The sequence below is a fragment of the Pithys albifrons genome, chromosome 10, assembly GCF_047495875.1.
Source record: "Pithys albifrons albifrons isolate INPA30051 chromosome 10, PitAlb_v1, whole genome shotgun sequence".
In the NCBI taxonomy this organism is placed as follows: domain Eukaryota; kingdom Metazoa; phylum Chordata; class Aves; order Passeriformes; family Thamnophilidae; genus Pithys; species Pithys albifrons.
This window is the reverse complement of record NC_092467.1, coordinates 32,141,835-32,160,116: the sequence shown is the minus strand read 5'-3', so window position 1 is coordinate 32,160,116 and position 18,282 is coordinate 32,141,835. Positions and strand designations below refer to the sequence as shown.

The 18,282-nt window shown below is 54.6% G+C and overlaps 2 protein-coding genes across 4 annotated transcripts in view; one reads left to right on the top strand and one right to left on the bottom strand.

Moving 5' to 3' along the window:
* The first annotated feature begins 1,831 nt into the window (after positions 1-1,831).
* Positions 1,832-15,045, top strand: LOC139676554 (tyrosine-protein kinase JAK1-like). Its single transcript, XM_071565630.1, has 12 exons — positions 1,832-1,939; positions 2,506-2,633; positions 2,847-2,982; positions 3,379-3,530; positions 4,910-5,060; positions 5,460-5,554; positions 5,704-5,896; positions 6,739-6,863; positions 8,007-8,179; positions 9,356-9,473; positions 10,952-11,062; positions 12,491-15,045. Exons 1-12 carry the CDS (start codon positions 1,873-1,875, stop codon positions 12,590-12,592), a joined length of 1,551 nt encoding a protein of 516 aa, XP_071421731.1. The 5' UTR covers positions 1,832-1,872; the 3' UTR covers positions 12,593-15,045.
* Positions 15,046-15,207: 162 nt separating this feature from the next.
* The window catches only part of RAVER2 (ribonucleoprotein, PTB binding 2), a 49,212-nt gene continuing 46,137 nt past the window's right edge, over positions 15,208-18,282 (bottom strand). For all 3 annotated transcript variants that reach the window (XM_071565626.1, XM_071565628.1, XM_071565629.1), the window contains one exon: positions 15,208-16,668. In XM_071565626.1, the coding sequence (XP_071421727.1) occupies positions 16,537-16,668 (132 nt within the window). In that variant the 3' untranslated portion in view covers positions 15,208-16,536. The remainder of the gene's footprint in view (positions 16,669-18,282) is intronic.

Below are 18,282 nucleotides of genomic sequence, written 5' to 3'. Positions count from 1 at the left end.
AAATCCTTGGGGGGCTCTAAAATCCTTGGGGGGGTTTGAAATCCTTGGGGGGCTCTAAAATCCCTGGGGGGCTCTAAAATCCTTGGAGGGCTCCAAAAGTCCTTGAGGGGCTCTAAAATCCTTGGGGGGCTCTAAAATCCTTGGGGGGCTCTAAAATCCTTGGGGGGCTTTGAAATCTTTGGGGGCTCTAAAATCCTTGGAGGGCTCTAAAATCTTTGGGGGGCTCTAAAATCTTTGGGGGGCTCTAAAATCTTTGGGGGGCTCTAAAATCTTTGGGGGCCTCTAAAAATCCTTGTGGGGCTTTGAAATCTTTGGAGGGCTCTAAAAATCCTTGGGGGGCTCTGAAATCCTTGGGGGGCTCTAAAATCCTTGGGGGGCTTTGAAATCCTTGGGGGGCTCTAAAATCCTTGGGGGGCTCTAAAAATCTTTGGGGGGCTCTAAAATCCTTGGGGGGCTCTAAAAATCCTTGGGGGGCTCTAAAATCCTTGGGGGGCTCTAAAATCCTTGGGGGGCTCTAAAATCTTTGTGGGGCTCTAAAAATCTTTGGGGGGCTCTAAAATCTTTGGGGGGCTCTAAAATCCTTGGGGGGGCTCTAAAATCCTTGGGGGGCTCTAAAATCTTTGGGGGGCTCTAAAATCTTTGGGGGGCTCTAAAATCCTTGGGGGGCTCTAAAATCTTTGGGAGGGCTCTAAAAATCCTTGGAGGGCTCCAAAAATCCTTGGGGGGCTTTGAAATCCTTGGGGGGCTCTAAAATCTTTGGGGGGCTCTAAAATGTTTGTGGGGGCTCTAAAATCCTTGGAGGGCTCTAAAATCTTTGTGGGGCTCTAAAAATCCTTGGGGGCCTCTAAAGTCCTTGGAGGGCTCTAAAATCTTTGGAGGGCTCTAAAATCTTTGGGGAGCTTTGAAATCCTTGGGGGGCTCTAAAATCCTTGGGGGGCTCTAAAATTCTTGGGGGGCTCTAAAATCCTTGGGGGGCTCTGAAATCCTTGGGGGGCTCTAAAAATCTTTGGGGGTCTTTGAAATCCTTGGGGGGCTCTAAAATCTGTGGGGAGCTTTGAAATCCTTGGGGGGCCTCTAAAATCATTGGGGGGCTCTAAAATCTTTGGGGGGCTCTAAAATCTTTGTGGGGCTCTAAAATCCTTGAGGGGCTTTGAAATCTTTGGGGGCTCTAAAATCTTTGGGGGGCTCTAAAATCCCTGGGGGGCTCCAAAAATCCTTGGAGGGCTCTAAAATCTTTGGGGGGCTCTAAAATCCTTGAGGGGCTTTGAAATCTTTGGGGGCTCTAAAATCCTTGGGGGGCTCTAAAATCCCTGGGGGGCTCTGAAATCTTTGGGGGGCTCTGAAATCTTTGGGGGTCTCTAAAGTCCTTGGGGGGCTCTAAAATCTTTGGGGAGCTTTGAAATCCTTGGGGGGCTCTAAAATCCTTGGGGGACTTTGAAATCTTTGGGGGGCTCTAAAAATACTTGGGGGCTCTAAAATCCCTGGGGGGCTCTAAAAATCCTTGGGGGGCTCCAAAAGTCCTTGGGGGGCTCTAAAATCCTTGGGGGGCTCTAAATTCTCCATTCAGGTGCCCAACTTTCAGCCTCTCTTTTCTGCAGTTTATCAGGACTAGTTTGGCACAATGAAAATTCCAGGGATTTTCCAATCAAACTCCAACTAAAAGCCCTTCAGGGATGGGCAGATGCTGAAGGCACAGCTGGTGGTTTGGGCAGAGGGGGTGGCACATCCCCACCCCTGTCTGTGCCACTCTGGTCACGGCCATTGCCCCTGTGCGTGTCTGTGGGATGCCCTGGCCGTGTGGCACCCCTGGCACTGCAGCCAGGCTGAGCCCTGTGCCCTCCCTCCCCACAGGCCTTCTTCGAGACCGCCAGCATGATGCGCCAGGTGTCCCACAAGCACATGGTGCTGCTGCACGGCGTGTGCGTGCGCGACCTGGAGAGTGAGTGCGGGCACCGCGGGCACCGCGGGCAGGGGCGGGGAAGGGGCAGGGAAGGGCAGGGGAAGGGGCAGGGAAGGGCAGGGAAGGGACAGGGAAGGGCAGGGGAAGGGCAGGGGAAGGGGCAGGGGAAGGGGCAGGGAAGGGCAGGGGCAGGGAAGGGGCAGGGCAGGGCAGGGGAAGGGAAGGGCAGGGGAAGGGCAGGGGAAGGGGCAGGGGAAGGGGCAGGGGAAGGGCAGGGGCAGGGCAGGGGCAGGGCAGGGGCAGGGAAGGGCAGGGGCAGGGCAGGGGCAGGGAAGGGCAGGGGAAGGGCAGGGGAAGGGGCAGGGGAAGGGGCAGGGAAGGGGCAGCCTCTGGGCAGGGCAGGGAAGGGCAGGGGAAGGGGCAGCCTCTGGGCACAGCTGGCATGGGCAGGGAAGGGGCAGGGCAGGGGAAAGGGCAGGGCAGCCTCTGGACTCAGCCCTGGCACAGGAACATTTTATAACCCCCTGGCCTGGATGGTGCCAGCCTGTGCCACTGCTCCAGGCACTGGTTCTGGCAGCACTGACTTGGTGCCCCTGGCTCTGCAGATATCATGGTGGAAGAGTTTGTGGAGTCTGGGCCTCTGGATCTGTTCATGCGCCGGAAAAGCGAATTCCTCACAACTCCCTGGAAATTCAAGGTGGCCAAACAACTTGCAAGTGCCCTGAGCTACCTGGTAAGAGGCACCTGGGGAAGAACTTTCCACCCAGGAAAAATAAAAGTGCTTAAGTGTGAAGTTCCCTACTCCCAAATATCTTTCCCTACTACTCCTTTCCTTCTTTTTCCCCAATTTCTTCCAAGCTTTTTGGAAGTATGGCAGTGGTACCACCATGGCTGGATGTGCTGGAGCATCCCTGCACTCACTGTTCTTTCCCAACTTTTCCTGCAGGAGGACAAGGATCTGGTCCATGGCAATGTGTGCACTAAAAACATCCTGCTGGCAAGAGAGGGCATTGATAGTGAATATGGACCTTTCATAAAGCTGAGCGACCCAGGGATTCCCATCACGGTGCTGTCCAGGCAAGGTATGGCCAGGAGTGGGATCTCCACTGGGGTGGGAAGGGAAAGGGAAGGAACAGCACTTGGACCAGCCAGAAATGGCTCTGGAATAGCATTATCAGCTTTCAGGGTCTGAGAACCTCCACAGTGGGTACTTGGAGTATTCCTGTCTCTTGAAAACCACATCACATCTCATGGGATGGGACAGAAGGAATCTCAAGTTCTGGATGGCTCCAGGCATGAGCTTGGAAAAGCCACAGGAACGTCCTTCTGTGGGCACAGGGGTTTGAGAAGCAGCATTTCCCCAAACTGGGCAAATTGTGCAGCTTCAGTGAGTCCAGCAGCTGTTGGAACTCAGTGAGAAGGGGAGTCCTTCCCTCCTGATCTTCACCCCATGATGTGGGGCCTGTGTTTGATCCCAGAATGTGTGGAGAGAATTCCCTGGATCGCCCCTGAGTGTGTAGAAGACTCCAAGAACCTGAGCATTGCAGCAGACAAGTGGAGCTTTGGGACAACCCTGTGGGAAATCTGCTACAATGGAGAAATCCCTCTGAAGGACAAGACCTTGGCAGAGGTAAATTGTGGCACACAAACTTGGCATTTTGGATCCATCCCCTTGGAGATTCCAACCCCATTCGAGTCCTGGCAGCTGACTGGAAACCAGCTCAGCTGGACTGGGTGAGGGGCTGATCCCTCTGGATTGCCCCAGCCTGCAGCAGGAATTCTGCTCCTTGCTCCAGAAACTAATTATTTTTCCAACTTGGCCTTGGAGCAACCACCAACCAGAGCTTCTGATGTGCCCCACTGGTCCTTTTCACAGGATCCCACACTGGGTTGGGTTGGGAGGGACCTTAAAGCTCATCCAGTCCCTCCAGGGACACCTTCCACCAGCCCAGGTTGCTCCAAACCCTGTCCAACCTGGCCTTGGGCACTTCCAGGGATCCAGGAGCAGCCACAGCTTCTCTGCCCAACCTGTGCCAGGGCCTGCCCACCCTCCCAGCCAGGAATTCCTTCCCAATATCCCATCCAACCCTGCCCTCTGGCAGTAGGAAGCCATTCCCTGTGTCCTGTCCCTCCATCCCTTGTCCCAAGTCCCTCTCCAGCTCTCCTGGAGCCCCTTTAGGTCCTGGAAGGGGCTCTCAGGTCTCCCTGGACCTCCTGTTCTCCAGGTGACCCCCCCCAGCTCTCCCAGCCCTTTCTAACCCCTGTGTCCAGTTGGAAGCTGAGTGAGGTTCTGGTTCCAATCATGGTTCTGCTCCTGTTCCTCTCCAACACAGGTTCCAGGTGGTCTCCTGTGGGCCACCATTGTGGTTCTCTCAGAATCCTAAAGAATTGGAGTATCTTGTTGGGCTGTTCTGCTGCCACTTTGTGTCGTTGCAGCTCTTCCAAATGTGCTTTTTGCCTCTGGAAGTTCTGCTGTGCTGGGAAGGTGATGGAGCAGGGAAGTCTCCAAGTGTCTGAGTCACTGCCCAGGCAGGATCAGAACTCCCTGCCCTGTCTCCAACCCCATTCCTGCCTGTGGGAAAGCTCTGCAGAGCTTGGGAATGCACAGACCCACCCTCAGCCCACTTGCCCCAGCACTGGTGCCAACCTGTGTGTGTCCTTGGCCAGCATTTCCCTCTGGCCACTTGTCCTGGTGCCTCAGGAACGTGGCAAAGCTGGCAGAAAACAACTTCTGAAAGGTGGAATCTTCAAAAAGAGTTTAAAACCTTCCTGAGTGTTCAGTGGTTGCTCCAAACTGGTCATTCTGTGCTGGTGGGAGACCAGAGTTCCAGCTGAACTGGACACTTCCTTGGCAAAGTTACCAGTGGGTTCAGGAGCTCATGGTCACACCTGATACAGAAGAGAGTCCTTCAGCCTAGGGAAGACCTCTCAGATCCTCAGAGTCCAACCATTCCCCCAGCCTGGAATGCTGAGGTTGGGAAGCTCAGGATGGTTTGTTTGTGCCCACAGAAGGAGAGGTTCTACGAGGGGCACTTCGTGCTGGCCACGCCGTCCTGCAAGGAGCTGGCTGACCTCATGAAGCAGTGCATGAACTATGACCCCCACCAGAGACCCTTCTTCAGGGCCATCATGAGGGACATCAACAAGCTGGAGGAGCAAAGTAAGGCCTGGGGGAGGTGCCATGGAATCCTGGGATGGGCTGGGAGAGGGAAGGTGGATTTGCTTGGCTAAACTTTGTACCTTCTTCCATGTTGGCTGTGCTGCCAGTGTGTGGTGGCACCAGGGACTGGCCCTGTCTGTAGATGCCTGGTGGTAACTACTGAGTAACCACCACAGGGTGGGAAGTGCACCAAGAGAAAATCAGATGTGGAAGCTGATCCAGCAACCAACCCACAAAGCGAGGGAGGATCAGCAAGGGCTGGACTGGAGGGTGGGGCTGGAGAACTCCCTGCCAGCAGGCAGGGATTGGCACAGGAACAGCAGGAAGGATGCCCTGGGCTGCTCAGGCCAAGGTGGCCATGCAGGAACCTGCCTGACCTGGGCTGTGTTTCCATTCCAGACCCAGACATTGTGTCTGAGAAGAAGCCCATCACCGAGGTGGATCCCACACTCTTCGAGAAGAGGTTCTTGAAGAGGATCCGGGATCTGGGGGAGGTAAGAGGAGTGTCAGCCCCAGGACCTGGAGCTCTGTGTGTGTCCCCACAGCCACAAGGGCCACAAGGATCACAAATACCTCAGACACAGCCCCAGTGTCACTGTCTGTCAATCCTCTGCCCCACAAATGCTCCTCTCTGTCCCATCAGGGCCACTTTGGCAAGGTTGAACTCTGCAGATACGACCCAGAAGGTGACAACACAGGGGAGCAAGTGGCAGTGAAGTCCCTGAAGCCAGAGAGTGGAGGGAATCACATTGCTGACCTCAAGAAGGAGATAGAGATCCTGAGGAACCTCTACCACGACAACATCGTCAAATACAAGGGCATCTGCACAGAGGATGGTAAATGTTGGAGAGTGTGAAAGGCAGACACTCAAAGCACAAGGGTTTGCCTTTGGAAAGGAAGGATTTTATGGATGTCCTGCATGGCACAGGGATGGATAGTGGGAATTAACCCCTGCTCTGCCTGCTGGGGCTTGTACAAAACCTTCTTGGTGTTCATGGCCAGAGGAGGGTGTCTTGGTTTGAGATAAGCAACTGCCAACCCCCCCCAGGCACAGAGAGAAAAGCCTCCCTCCTAACACCAGGGAAAGGGAGGAAAAGAGAGGGGAAAGAAAAAAAAACCACTTCAAACTGCATTTATACTAAATCTACATATATTTTTCACAGAAAGAAAGAGACAGTAAGAAGAGAGTACAAATATTCACTCACACAAGTCTGCAACAACAAGTTCCCCACCTCAACTTCTTAACGAACACACAAATTCTACTGTCCTAACTACACATTACTTAAGAAGAAGCTTATTCCCCAGGGAGACAAACCCAAGCAGAAAGGAGAGACCCAGAACAACACATTTTACTTTCCTGAGATACCCTGTGAGCCAGTGGTGGGCCTGGTCCTCTCCATCCCCCCTGGGGCACCATCGTGTGTCCTCCCCAGAGGAGGCTGAGAAGCCACTGCCTTAACCACTCCCACACTGGTTCCTACTGCCCTGGAGATGATGCCAGAATGTGGGATGGAATACAAAATTACTGGCTAGAAGAGGTCAGCTGTTGGCTCAGCCCAGCTCAACTCAGCTGACAGCTTCAGCCTAGTCCAGACTCCAGAGCCCAAAACTAGGCCCACCTGGGTGAGCCCATAACAGAGGGTCAAGTGTGTGCAGACTAACCCTGCTCTGTTCTCAGGAGGAAGTGGGATTAAGCTCATCATGGAATTCCTGCCCTCTGGGAGCCTGAAGGAGTATCTGCCACGGAACAAGAACAAAATCAACCTGAAGCAGCTGCTCAGTTATGCAGTTCAGATCTGCAGGGTGAGCTGGGAGCAGAGCCCGCTGCAGGAATTCTGCTGGATCACTTTGGGATAATTTAACAGAGTGAGGGGGGATGGCAAAGGTCAGGAGCAAACCCATCCTCCTTTTCTGTCCTCAGGGATCTGAGTCCTAAAGGAATCTCTGGGTGCTACTGGCACAGATATCACAGGGGGAATAATTAAGAGGTTCCAAGTTTGCTTTGAGAAGTTGTTCCTATTGCAGGATTGGGAATAGCAGGAGGGAGGGCAGCACTTGGAGAGTGTCTGGGCAAGGGGGAAGGAGCAAGGGGCAGGTCTGAAGGGAGATGTGAGTGCAGAGGGTGATCAGCACAAAGTGGAGAAAAACAGGGGTTGAAGTATTGGAGAAAAACAGGGGTTGAAGTATTGGAGAAAAACAGGGGTTGAAGTATTGGAGAAAAACGGGGGTTGAAGCATTGGAGAAAAACAGGGATTGAAATATTGGAGAAAAACAGGGATTGAAGTATTGGAGAAAAACAGGGATTGAAATATTGGAGAAAAACAGGGGTTGAAGTATTGGAGAAAAACAGGGATTGGAGAAAAACAAGCTTTGAGGTTTTGGAGAAAAACAGGGTTGAAGTTTTGGAGAAATACGGGGTTGAACTTTGGGAAAAAAATGGGGATTAAAGCATTGGAGAAAAACAGGGTTGAGGTTTTGGAGAAAAACAGGGATGGAACTACTGGAGAAAAACGGGGCTTGAAGTATTGGAGAAAAATGGGTTGAAGTTTTGTAGAAAAACAGGGTTTGAAATATTGGAGGAAAACAGGGATTGAAGTTTTGGAGAAAAACGGGGGTTGAAGCATTGGAGAAAAACAGGGGTTGAGGTTTTGGAGAAAAAAGGGATTGAAGTTTTGGAGAAAAACAGGGATTGAATTTTGGAGAAAAACAGGGATTGAAATTGTGGAGAAAAGGGTTGAAGTTTTGGAGAAAAACAGGGATTGAAATATTGGAGAAAAACAGGGATTGGTGAAAAACAGGAGTTGAGGTTTTGGAGAAAAACGGGGGTTGAAGCATTGGAGAAAAATGGTTGAAGTATTGGAGAAAAACAAGGGTTGAAGTTTTGGAGAAGAACAGGGATTGAAGCATTGGAGAACCAGGGATGAAGGCTTTGCTGTCTCCTCTCAGGGCATGGACTACCTGGGCTCCTGCCAGTACGTGCACAGGGACCTGGCAGCAAGGAATGTCCTGGTGGAGAGCGAGAACAGGGTGAAGATCGGGGACTTTGGGCTCACCAAGGCCATCGAGACCGACAAGGAGTACTACACAGTGAAGGACGACCGCGACAGCCCCGTCTTCTGGTACCAGCCTGGCACCCCCTCACCCCCTGGGCAGGGCCCTGGCAGCTCCTGGTTTTACAGGAACCCTCAGTGCCATTTAGTTCTTCCTGTGCTTTTTTTTCCCCCACTGGTTTTGGTCTCCTTTAGTTCCGCGGCGAGTTGTGTGTAACAACTGCACCTTATTTTCTCCTTTTCACTCTTTACTTGGCATCCCACATTAACTTGTGGGATGTTGTTCAAGAAGTTGTTCAAGGTTCTGTCTGAAGGGAAGTTCTGGCCAGGTGGGGGTTGGTCTCTTCTCCCAGGCACTCAGCAATAGGACAAGGGGGCACGATGGGCTCAAGCTCTGCCAGGGGAAATTGAAGTTGGAGATCAGAAAAAAATTCTTTGCAGAGAGAGTGCTCAGGGATTGGAATGGACTGCCCAGAGAGGGGGTGGATTCCCCATCCCTGGAGGCTTTTAACCTGAGCTTGGCCATGGCACTGAGTGCCATGATCTGGTAAAGGGACTGGAGTTGGACCAAGGGTTGGACTCGATGATCTTGGAGGTCTTTTCCTACCCAATCCATTCTGTGATTCTGTGATTCTAAGACAGATTGACAGTTCTCACAGCTCATAGTAGAAGCAGTTCCTAGAAGTTCCTATTACATCAGGAGATCTAGATCTGACTCTCATGCAGTAACATCCAGACTTCTTACACTCTCTCACATCCAAGATGCCACCACGTTATTGGTTAAACAAACATGAGCAGAGACAGCTCTGCATCCAAAGGAGCAATTGGAGTCCTGACACATTTCCACATCCATTGGTTGGCACAGAGGAAAAATAAAAGCAAAAAGAGAAGCAGTGTCACCTCTTTAGTCTGGGCTGAATGAAGGCAAAGCAGATGATGCTGAGAGAGAAAACTGATGGAGTCTTTAGGTTCAGGTTGGATGTTAGAAATTCTTTGCAGAGAGAGCATTGGAATGGGCTGCCCAGAGAGGGGGTGGATTCCCCATCCCTGCAGCTTTTGAAACTGAGCTTGGCCGTGGCACTGAGTGCCATGATCTGGTAAAGGGACTGGAGTTGGACCAAGGGTTGGACTTGATGATCTTGGAGGTCTTTTCCAACCCAATCCATTCTGTGATTCTTTGATTCTGTGTGCAAGGGCCCTTCAGACATGGCATGTGGCCCCAGTGATGCTGTCCTTGGTCCCCAGGTACGCCCCAGAGTGTTTGCTGCAGAGCAAGTTCTACATCGCCTCGGACGTCTGGTCCTTCGGGGTGACCCTCTACGAGCTGCTCACCTACTGTGACTCCGAGGCCAGTCCCATGGCTGTAAGTCCTAGGCTGGCACAGGGGGGGCTGCTCCACCTGCCCAACTCCCAGCATGGACAGGGGCACTCCCTGCTGGGTCAGAACCTGGCTGGAGGGCCCAGAGAGTGCTGGTGAGCAGGGCTGGTCACCTGTGGTGTCTCCCAGAGGTCAGTGTTGGGCCCAGCTTTGTTCAACATCTTTATTGATGGTTTAGATGAGGGGATTGAGTCCATCAGCAGCAAATTTGCTGCTGACACCAAGCTGGTAGGGAGTGTCGACCTGCTGGAAGGCAGGAGGGCTCTGCAGAGGGATCTGGACAGGCTGGAGAGATCTGGAGAAGGATCTGGACAGGCTGGAGGGATCTGGAGAAGGATCTGGACAGGCTGGAGGGATCTGGAGAAGGATCTAGACAGGCTGGAGGGCAGGAGGGACCTGCAGAGGGATCTGGAGAGACTTGAGGGATGGGCTGATTGCAATGGGATGGAGTTCAACAAGGCCAAGTGCAGGTCCTGCCCTTTGGCCACCCCAAGCCCTGCAGAGCTCCAGGCTGGGCACAGAGTGGCTGGAGAGCAGCCAGGCAGAGGGACCTGGGGGGACTGAGGGACAGGAAGCTCAACAGGAGCCACCAGTGTGCCCAGGTGGCCAAGAAGGCCAAGGGGATCCTGGCCTGGATCCAAACTAGCGTGGCCAGCAGGGCCAGGGCAGTGACCCTTCCCCTGGACTCTGCCTTGGGGAGGCCACACCTTGAGTGTTGTGTTCAGTTCTGGGCCCCTCAGCTCAGGAAGGACATTGAGGGGCTGGAGCGGGGCCAGAGAAGAGCAACGAGGCTGGAGAAGGGACTGGAGCACAAGTGCTGTGGGGAGAGGCTGAGGGAGCTGGGGGTGTTCAGCCTGGAGAAGAGGAGGCTCAGAGGGGACCTCAGCACTGTCTGGAACTGCCTGAAGGGAAGTTCTGGCCAGGTGGGGGTTGGTCTCTTCTCTCAGGACAAGAGGGCACAGCTCAAGCTCTGCCAGGGGAGGTTTGGGTTGGATATCAGGAAGAAATTCTTTGCAGAGAGAGTGCCCAGACATTGGAATGGGCTGCCCAGAGAGGGGGTGGATTCTCCATCCCTGGAGGTGTTTAAGGTGAGACTGGATGTGGCACTGAGTGAGAATCCACCACATCTTGACCAGCCCTACTGTGAGAATCCACCATGTCTTGATCCAACCCCACTGTGATCACCAGCCCAGGGCACGGAGTGATCACAGTGGGGTTGGATCAAGGGTTGGACTTGATGATCTCAGAGGTCTCTTCCAACCCAACTGATTCTATTATTCATTTCAAGAGTTCTGGAAAGAAGGGGAATTGTAGAATCCCAGACTGGTTTGGGTTGGGAGGGACCTTGAAGTTCATGGGCAGGGGCACCTTTCACCAGGCTGATGTATCTGAGGGCAACAACCCTGGTGGTTCTTTGCTGTGAGGGGTCAGGGCTGCCCAGCTGACTCCTGCTTTTCCCCCAGGAATTCCTGAAGATGATTGGCCCCACCCAGGGCCAGATGACGGTGGCACGGCTGGTGCGGGTCCTGCAGGACGACAAGCGGCTGCCACGGCCACCCACCTGCCCTGAGGAGGTAGGGATGGCATGGGGGCTCCTGGAGCAGGGGATTGGCACCAGGGGCCATGGCATGGGGGCTCCTGGAGCAGGGGATTGGTACCAGGGGCCATGGCATGGGGGCTCCTGGAGCAGGGGATTGGTACCAGGGGCCATGGCATGGGGGCTCCTGGAGCCAGGGAATTGGTTGGCACCAGAGAGCAGGGCATGGAGGCTCCTGGAGCCAGGGAGTTGGTTGGCACCAGAGAGCAGGGCATGGAGGCTCCTGGAGCCAGGGAATTGGTTGGCACCAGAGAGCAGGGCATGGAGGCTCCTGGAGCAGGGAATTGGCACCAGGGGCCATGGGATGCCTGGAGCCAGGGAACTGGCAGGCTATGGCATGGAGGCTCCTGGAGCAGGAAATTGGCACTTGGAGCCAGGGAGTTGGCACCACAGGCCATGGGATGGAATTGGCACCACAGGTCATGGCATGGAGGCTCCTGGAGCAGGGAACTGGCACCTGGAGCCAGGGAATTGGCACCACAGGCCATGGGATGGAGGCTCCTGGAGCCAGGGAATTGGCACCAGGGGCCATGGCATGGAATTGGCACCAGGGGCCATGGGATGGAGACTCCTGGAGCAGGGAATTGGCACCACAGGCCATGGGATGGAATTGGCACCACAGGTCATGGAATGGAGGCTCCTGGAGCAGGGAATTGGCACCAGGGGCCATGGGATGGAGGCTCCTGGAGCAGGGAATTGGTTGGCACCACAGGCCATGGGATGGAGGCTCCTGGAGTAGGGAATTGGCACCAGAGCTAATGGCATGGGGGCTCCTGGAGCAGGAAATTGGCACCAGAGGACACAGGATGGAGGCTCCTGGAGCAGGGAATTGGCACCACAGGCCATGGGATGGAGGCTCCTGGAGCAGGGAATTGGCACCAGAGGGCACAGGATGGAGGCTCCTGGAGCAGGGAATTGGTTGGCACCACAGGCCATGGGATGGAGGCTCCTGGAGCAGGGAATTGGCACCAGAGGGCACAGGATGGAGGTTCCTGGAGCAGGGAATTGGCACCACAGGTCATGGTTAGGGCCACTCTGGCAGCAAAACCTTGAGGTGTGCTGTGCAAAGGGCATGTCCAAGGGTTTGTAGCATTATTTTCAGATGGGGTTTGATACCAACACTCCCAAGTTGGTGATGTCCCTCCAGAGGGGGGTGAAGGACTTGCTGTAGTACCTGAATCCCCAAAAATCCACTTGGAATCCTCCAGATTTTTGCAGTGCAGCCTCCCTGGGTGGGCAGCACCCTCAGGAGAAGCTGTTGTGATGCTTCAAGACCTTGCACAAAGCCCTCTGGTGACCAAGTCAAGGTGTTCCTGTCCTCAGCAGGGAGAACCTGCCCCACTCCTTTGCTGGGAACCCCAGGGAGATGTTCCCTCCTTTCACAATGTCCCTGTCCCTGTTGCAGGTGGATCAGCTGATGAGGAAGTGCTGGATCTACAAACACGACGAACGCACCACCTTCCACAACCTCATCCAAGGCTTTGAAACAATTAGGAGTAAAATCTAATTAGGGTTTTGTTGGTTTTTTTTTTTTTTATTTTATACTGGCAGTACTTAATGTGCATCAAAAATAGGTATGGCCAAGGCTCTTCATTTTTTTTTTTTAACTACTGTAATTTGTACTCTGACTGGGCCCAGGTGGGGAAAGGATTCCTTTGCCAACAGTTTTCCTTTGGAGTTTCAGTTGGATCAAAAGAATTGGAAGGGGTGGGGAGAAGGAAGAGCTGCAGCTGCTTTGCTGCTGTTGTTGCAGGGCAGTTTTCTCCTGCTCCAGGGCTGGCAGTGCCACCCATGGCTGAGCTGCCCTGATGGGATGGATGGGGAGAGGGTGGAGAGAGAACTGCAGGTCTCACCTCTCACCTCCCCAACCTGTGCCACCTCTCACCTTCCCAACCTGTGCCAGCTCTCACCTTCCCAACCTGAGCCACCTCTCACCTCCCCAACCTGTGCCACCTCTCACCTCCCCAACCTGAGCCACCTCTCACCTCCCCAACCTGTGCCAGCTCTCACCTCCCCAACCTGTGCCAGCTCTCACCTCCTAATCTGTGCCACCTCTCACCTCCCCAACCTGTGCCAGCTCTCACCTCCCCAACCTGTGCCACCTCTCACCTCCTAATCTGTGCCACCTCTCACCTCCCCAACCTGTGCCACCTCTCACCTCCCCAACCTGTGCCAGCTCTCACCTCCCCAACCTGTGCCACCTCTCACCTCCCCAACCTGTGCCACCTCTCACCTCCCCAACCTGTGCCAGCTCTCACCTCCTAATCTGTGCCACCTCTCACCTCCCCAACCTGAGCCACCTCTCACCTCCCCAACCTGAGCCACCTCTCACCTCCCCAACCTGTGCCAGCTCTCACCTCCCCAACCTGTGCCACCTCTCACCTCCCCAACCTGTGCCACCTCTCACCTCCCCAACCTGTGCCAGCTCTCACCTCCCAACCTGTGCCACCTCTCACCTCCCCAACCTGTGCCAGCTCTCACCTCCCCAACCTGTGCCAGCTCTCACCTCCCCAACCTGTGCCACCTCTCACCTCCCCAACCTGTGCCACCTCTCACCTCCCCAACCTGTGCCAGCTCTCACCTCCTAATCTGTGCCACCTCTCACCTCCCCAACCTGTGCCACCTCTCACCTCCCCAACCTGTGCCAGCTCTCACCTCCCAACCTGTGCCACCTCTCACCTCCCAACCTGTGCCACCTCTCACCTCCCCAACCTGTGCCAGCTCTCACCTCCTAATCTGTGCCACCTCTCACCTCCCCAACCTGTGCCACCTCTCACCTCCCCAACCTGTGCCAGCTCTCACCTCCCAACCTGTGCCACCTCTCACCTCCCAACCTGTGCCACCTCTCACCTCCCCAACCTGTGCCAGCTCTCACCTCCTAATCTGTGCCACCTCTCACCTCCCCAACCTGTGCCACCTCTCACCTCCCCAACCTGTGCCAGCTCTCACCTCCTAATCTGTGCCACCTCTCACCTCCCCAACCTGTGCCACCTCTCACCTCCCCAACCTGTGCCAGCTCTCACCTCCCCAACCTGTGCCAGCTCTCACCTCCCCAACCTGTGCCACCTCTCACCTCCCCAACCTGTGCCAGCTCTCACCTCCCCAACCTGTGCCACCTCTCACCTCCCCAACCTGAGCCAGTGCACAGGTGAAGGCTCAAGACAGTCATTTAATGATTATTTTATAGAGTTTGGAGGCAGTTTGAAATCTGCCTGTCAAATCTCCTTCATGTGCACTTAAAACTTTAGAAACAAAAAAAAAAAACAACCCCAACTCTGGCATAAAAATGCAAAGCCAAAATAATCAGCTGTTTTTAAGCCCCCAGGCCCCAGTTCTGAGCTCTTACATGTCCTTCAAACCCCTTCAGGTGTTGTGTCCACCAACCCCACCCAGGAGAGGCTGGAGGGGCACTGGGACAGTGGAGCATTTCAGGGAGAAGGGCAGATTTTGGGGGGAACAATTTGCTTTTCCTGCCTGCCCTCCCCAGCACAGCTTTGCCCACTGAAGGAAGGACAGGAAGGAATTCATGCCACCCTTGGGGATGGCAAAGCACCAAAGCCCTGCCCAGAGCCTGGAGGGGGCATCAGCTAAGAGGAAAACCCGGGGATATTTATTCCTTCAATGCCCACAGGGAGGTGCCCACCCAAGGGCCCATTTCAGCCCTTTGAGCCCCTCTTGGCTCCACCCAAGTGGTGAACTGGAACCTTCTGCTGCCCCTCAACTTGTCCTCCCCCAGTCTGAAAATGCTTTGAGGAGAAACTCAGATCTGGCAATAATAGGAAGATGTCTTTATATATATATATATATAAAAAAAATTGTAATTATGAGCTCCAACGAGGTCAGATTTATTTTTACAGTGTTACTGTTGTCTCTGTATGTCACTTAGGAAGCTGAGTTAAATCTGTAAGCACTTTGTTACTCTTTATACAAACAAATTAATAAAGAATTTTTTTTTCTCCACGTGCCTACCTTTGTTCATCATAAATTCCAAGTGAGAAAGAGCTTTTAAAATTAATTTTCTATGGCAAGAGCAGGTTCCAAACCCACCTTTCCCTTCCTTACCTGTCTCAAACATTCCAGGGCTGGTTTTCCTGCCACAAAAAAAAAAAAACCCACTTGAATTATTTACCAACAATTTATTTTCATTGAAAAGTGTAACAAGTTGAGAAAAGTTGCATATACAAAGAGTTGGAATAAAATATTACAAGTGAATTTCTCAACACAACACAGAGAGAGGCAGAATCCCAGAAAAAGCTCCTGTTGTGCACAAAGGGTGGGCCAGTTCCACAGCCCAGCAGCTGAGGGAGGAGGGATTGGGATTCTTGGGGATTTCTTGGGATTCTGATCATCTCCCAAAGCTTGAAAGGCAAAATTTAAGACTTTTTTTTTTCTTTAATTATTATTTTTTTAAAAAAAAAAATCAGTATTGAAAAATGGCTTCAGTATTAACTAGGAAGGGTTAAGGAAAAGGGAGGGGGTTGTGGCCTCGGTGAAGCCAAATCCACATGGATTTGCTGCAGGATTCCAAGGCAAAGGAATTCCAAGGATTCCTTGGAATGAGGGCTGGCTCCTCCTTTACCTGCCAAAATAAGGATTGTTCATCTTCAGCTCCAAGGACTGAGAGCAGAAAAGAACAACTCCAGCCAACTTTTAGCTTCATGAATAAGCTAAAAATATAAAAAAAATCTTAAAAAAAAAAAAGAAGGGAAAATGGAAAATACCCTCCAGGTGGCTCAGGAGGGGCTGGCACACAGAAGGGCTGGCACAGAGCTGGGTGGGCTCAGCTGGGCAAGCAGGAGAGGCTTCCCAACCTCTCTGTGTTCCTCAGGAACAGCCCCACTCTGGGAGTCCCTGATCCCACCAAAGCTGTGGATTCTCAGCCTAAAAGCAGGGCCAGGTCGCTGCCCAAGTGGCACCTGGGCAGATGTGCCAATGCCAAGGTGGCACAGGGTGGCATCTCCTTCCAGCATTTGTTGGGGACGTCACCGAGGCTCTGGGGGGACATTTGGTATCTTTGCACTCCAGGATTGAGAGGAAAACACTACAAAGGGAGAGGCTGGAAATGCACAACTCTGAATCCTGGGAAAAAAATCAGCTTGGAAAAGAAAAAAAAACCAAAAAACAACCCACACGTTCTGAGTTAAAAAAATACAAAATAATTCCTAGGAAGTTTTTCCTCTTTTCACTTCCTCAGCCTGAGGAAGGCTCAGCTTTCCTTCCTCAGGGCTTTTATTGCTTTCAGCTGGTGGAGCTGCCACTGCTCCCAGGGCACTGTGCCAGCCTGGCCCCTCGGCTGCTCCTGGGGCAGGTGGCAAAGCCAGCGCTGTCCTCTGGGGGAGACCCCCAAGTGCCAGCCATGCAGGGGGGGCAGAGGGGCTGGCTGGAGTTAAGGCAGCAGTGAGGAGCAGGGGGTGCCCTGCATGCCCAGCTGGCACCAGGAGGGCACCGGGCTCAGAACACGCGTTTCTTCTTCAGGGAGGACTCTGAGAAACGAAGGGCAGAGCCCGGGAATGCCACGGGGGTGGGCTCGGGGCACGGCGCCAGGAAGGAGGAGCTGCGCTTCTCACTGCGGGCAGTGGGCACCTGGGGGGCACAACGGGGCACTCTGAGCATTGGGGGGGCACAACGGGGCACAGTCAGCACTGGGGGGACACAACGGGGCACCTGGGGGGGCACAACGGGGCACAGTCAGCACTGGGGACACCGGGGGGGCACAACGGGGCACAGTCAGCACTGGGGGAACACAACGGGGCACCTGGGGGGGCACAACGGGGCACTCTGAGCATTGGGGGGACACAATGGGGCACCTGGGGGGGCACAACGGGGCACAGTCAGCACTGGGGGGACACAACGGGGCACCTGGGGGGGCACAACGGGGCACAGTCAGCACTGGGGAGACAGAACAGGGCAGCTGGGGGGGCACAAGGGGGCACAGTCAGCACTGGGGGGACACAACGGGGCACCTGGGGGGGCACAACGAGGCACAGTCAGCACTGGGGGGACAGAATGGGCACTCTGAGCATTGGGGGCACCTGGGGGGACAGAACGGGCACACTGAGCATTGGGGGAACACAACAGGGCACCTGGGGGGCACAATGGGCACTCTGAGCCACTCGGGTACCTGGGGGGACAGAATGGGCACTCTGAGCCCTGGAGGGACACAATGGGGCACCTGGGGGGGGCACAAGGGGCACACTGAGCATTGGGGGGACACAATGGGGCACCTGGGGGGGCACAACAGGCACACTGAGCATTGGGGGGACACAATGGGGCACCTGGGGGGGCACAGTGGGGCACCTGGGGGGGCACAATGGGCACACTGAGCATTGGGGGGACACAATGGGGCACCTGGGGGGTCACAACGGGCACTCCGAGCACTGGGGGCACCTGGGGGGACACAACGGGCACTCTGAGCATTGGGGAGACACAATGGGGCACCTGGGGGGGCACAGTGGGGCACCTGGGGGGACACAATGGGCACACTGAGCCCTGGGGCACCTGAGGGGACAGAACAAGTGACACTGAGCCACTGAAACCCCCATGAACCACCTTCTCCCCTCACTCCCTACTTTATTTGCCTCCTTCCAGGCATTTCTTTCACATTCCCACCTTTCCAAGGGCTTTGTTCCCAAACATCCTTCCTTGCTTTGCCTGGGGGGCCTGGGGGGCTCCTGGGGGGCCTGGCACTGCCACCTCCTGCCCAACCTCTTGGCACAGCTCCCGGGGGGGCAGTGGGCAGGCTCTGCCTTGCCCTGTCTTGGACGCAAAGGCCACTCGGTGGCAGCACAAGACAACAAATAAGAAGCATCTGCAGCCCTTCTGCTCCCTCTGTGTTCACCTCGGGGCACGGGGTCGGTGGAGGGCACTGGGATGCCAGCTGGAATGCCAGCTGGGACCCCTGGGCTCCACCCAAAACAGGAGGCACGACCTGCAAGCAGGTCCACCGAGGCTGGGTAAGACCCACCTGGAGGCATCGCGGACCACCGAGGGCACCCCCCGCACCCGGCCCAGGTACAGGAACGGCTCCACCTGTATGGGGGCGCATGGGAGGGGCTCTGGGGGGTGGGGGGGGGGGCTCTGAGGGGCATGGGATGGGCTCTGGGGGGCACAGGGGGTATGTAAGGGGCTCTGGGGGGCATGTGAGGGGCTCTGGGGGGTACAGGGGGCACATACGGGGCTCTGGAGAACTCTGGGGGG

Excerpts from the sequence above, each read along its gene's own strand:
- LOC139676554 (XM_071565630.1), top strand. The coding sequence starts at position 1,873 with ATGATGCGCCAGGTGTCCCACAAGCACATGGTGCTGCTGCACGGCGTG. Across the intron at positions 2,983-3,378 it reads CACGGTGCTGTCCAGGCAAG|AATGTGTGGAGAGAATTCCC; the intron begins GTATGGCCAGGA and ends GTTTGATCCCAG. Across the intron at positions 8,180-9,355 it reads CGCGACAGCCCCGTCTTCTG|GTACGCCCCAGAGTGTTTGC; the intron begins GTACCAGCCTGG and ends CTTGGTCCCCAG.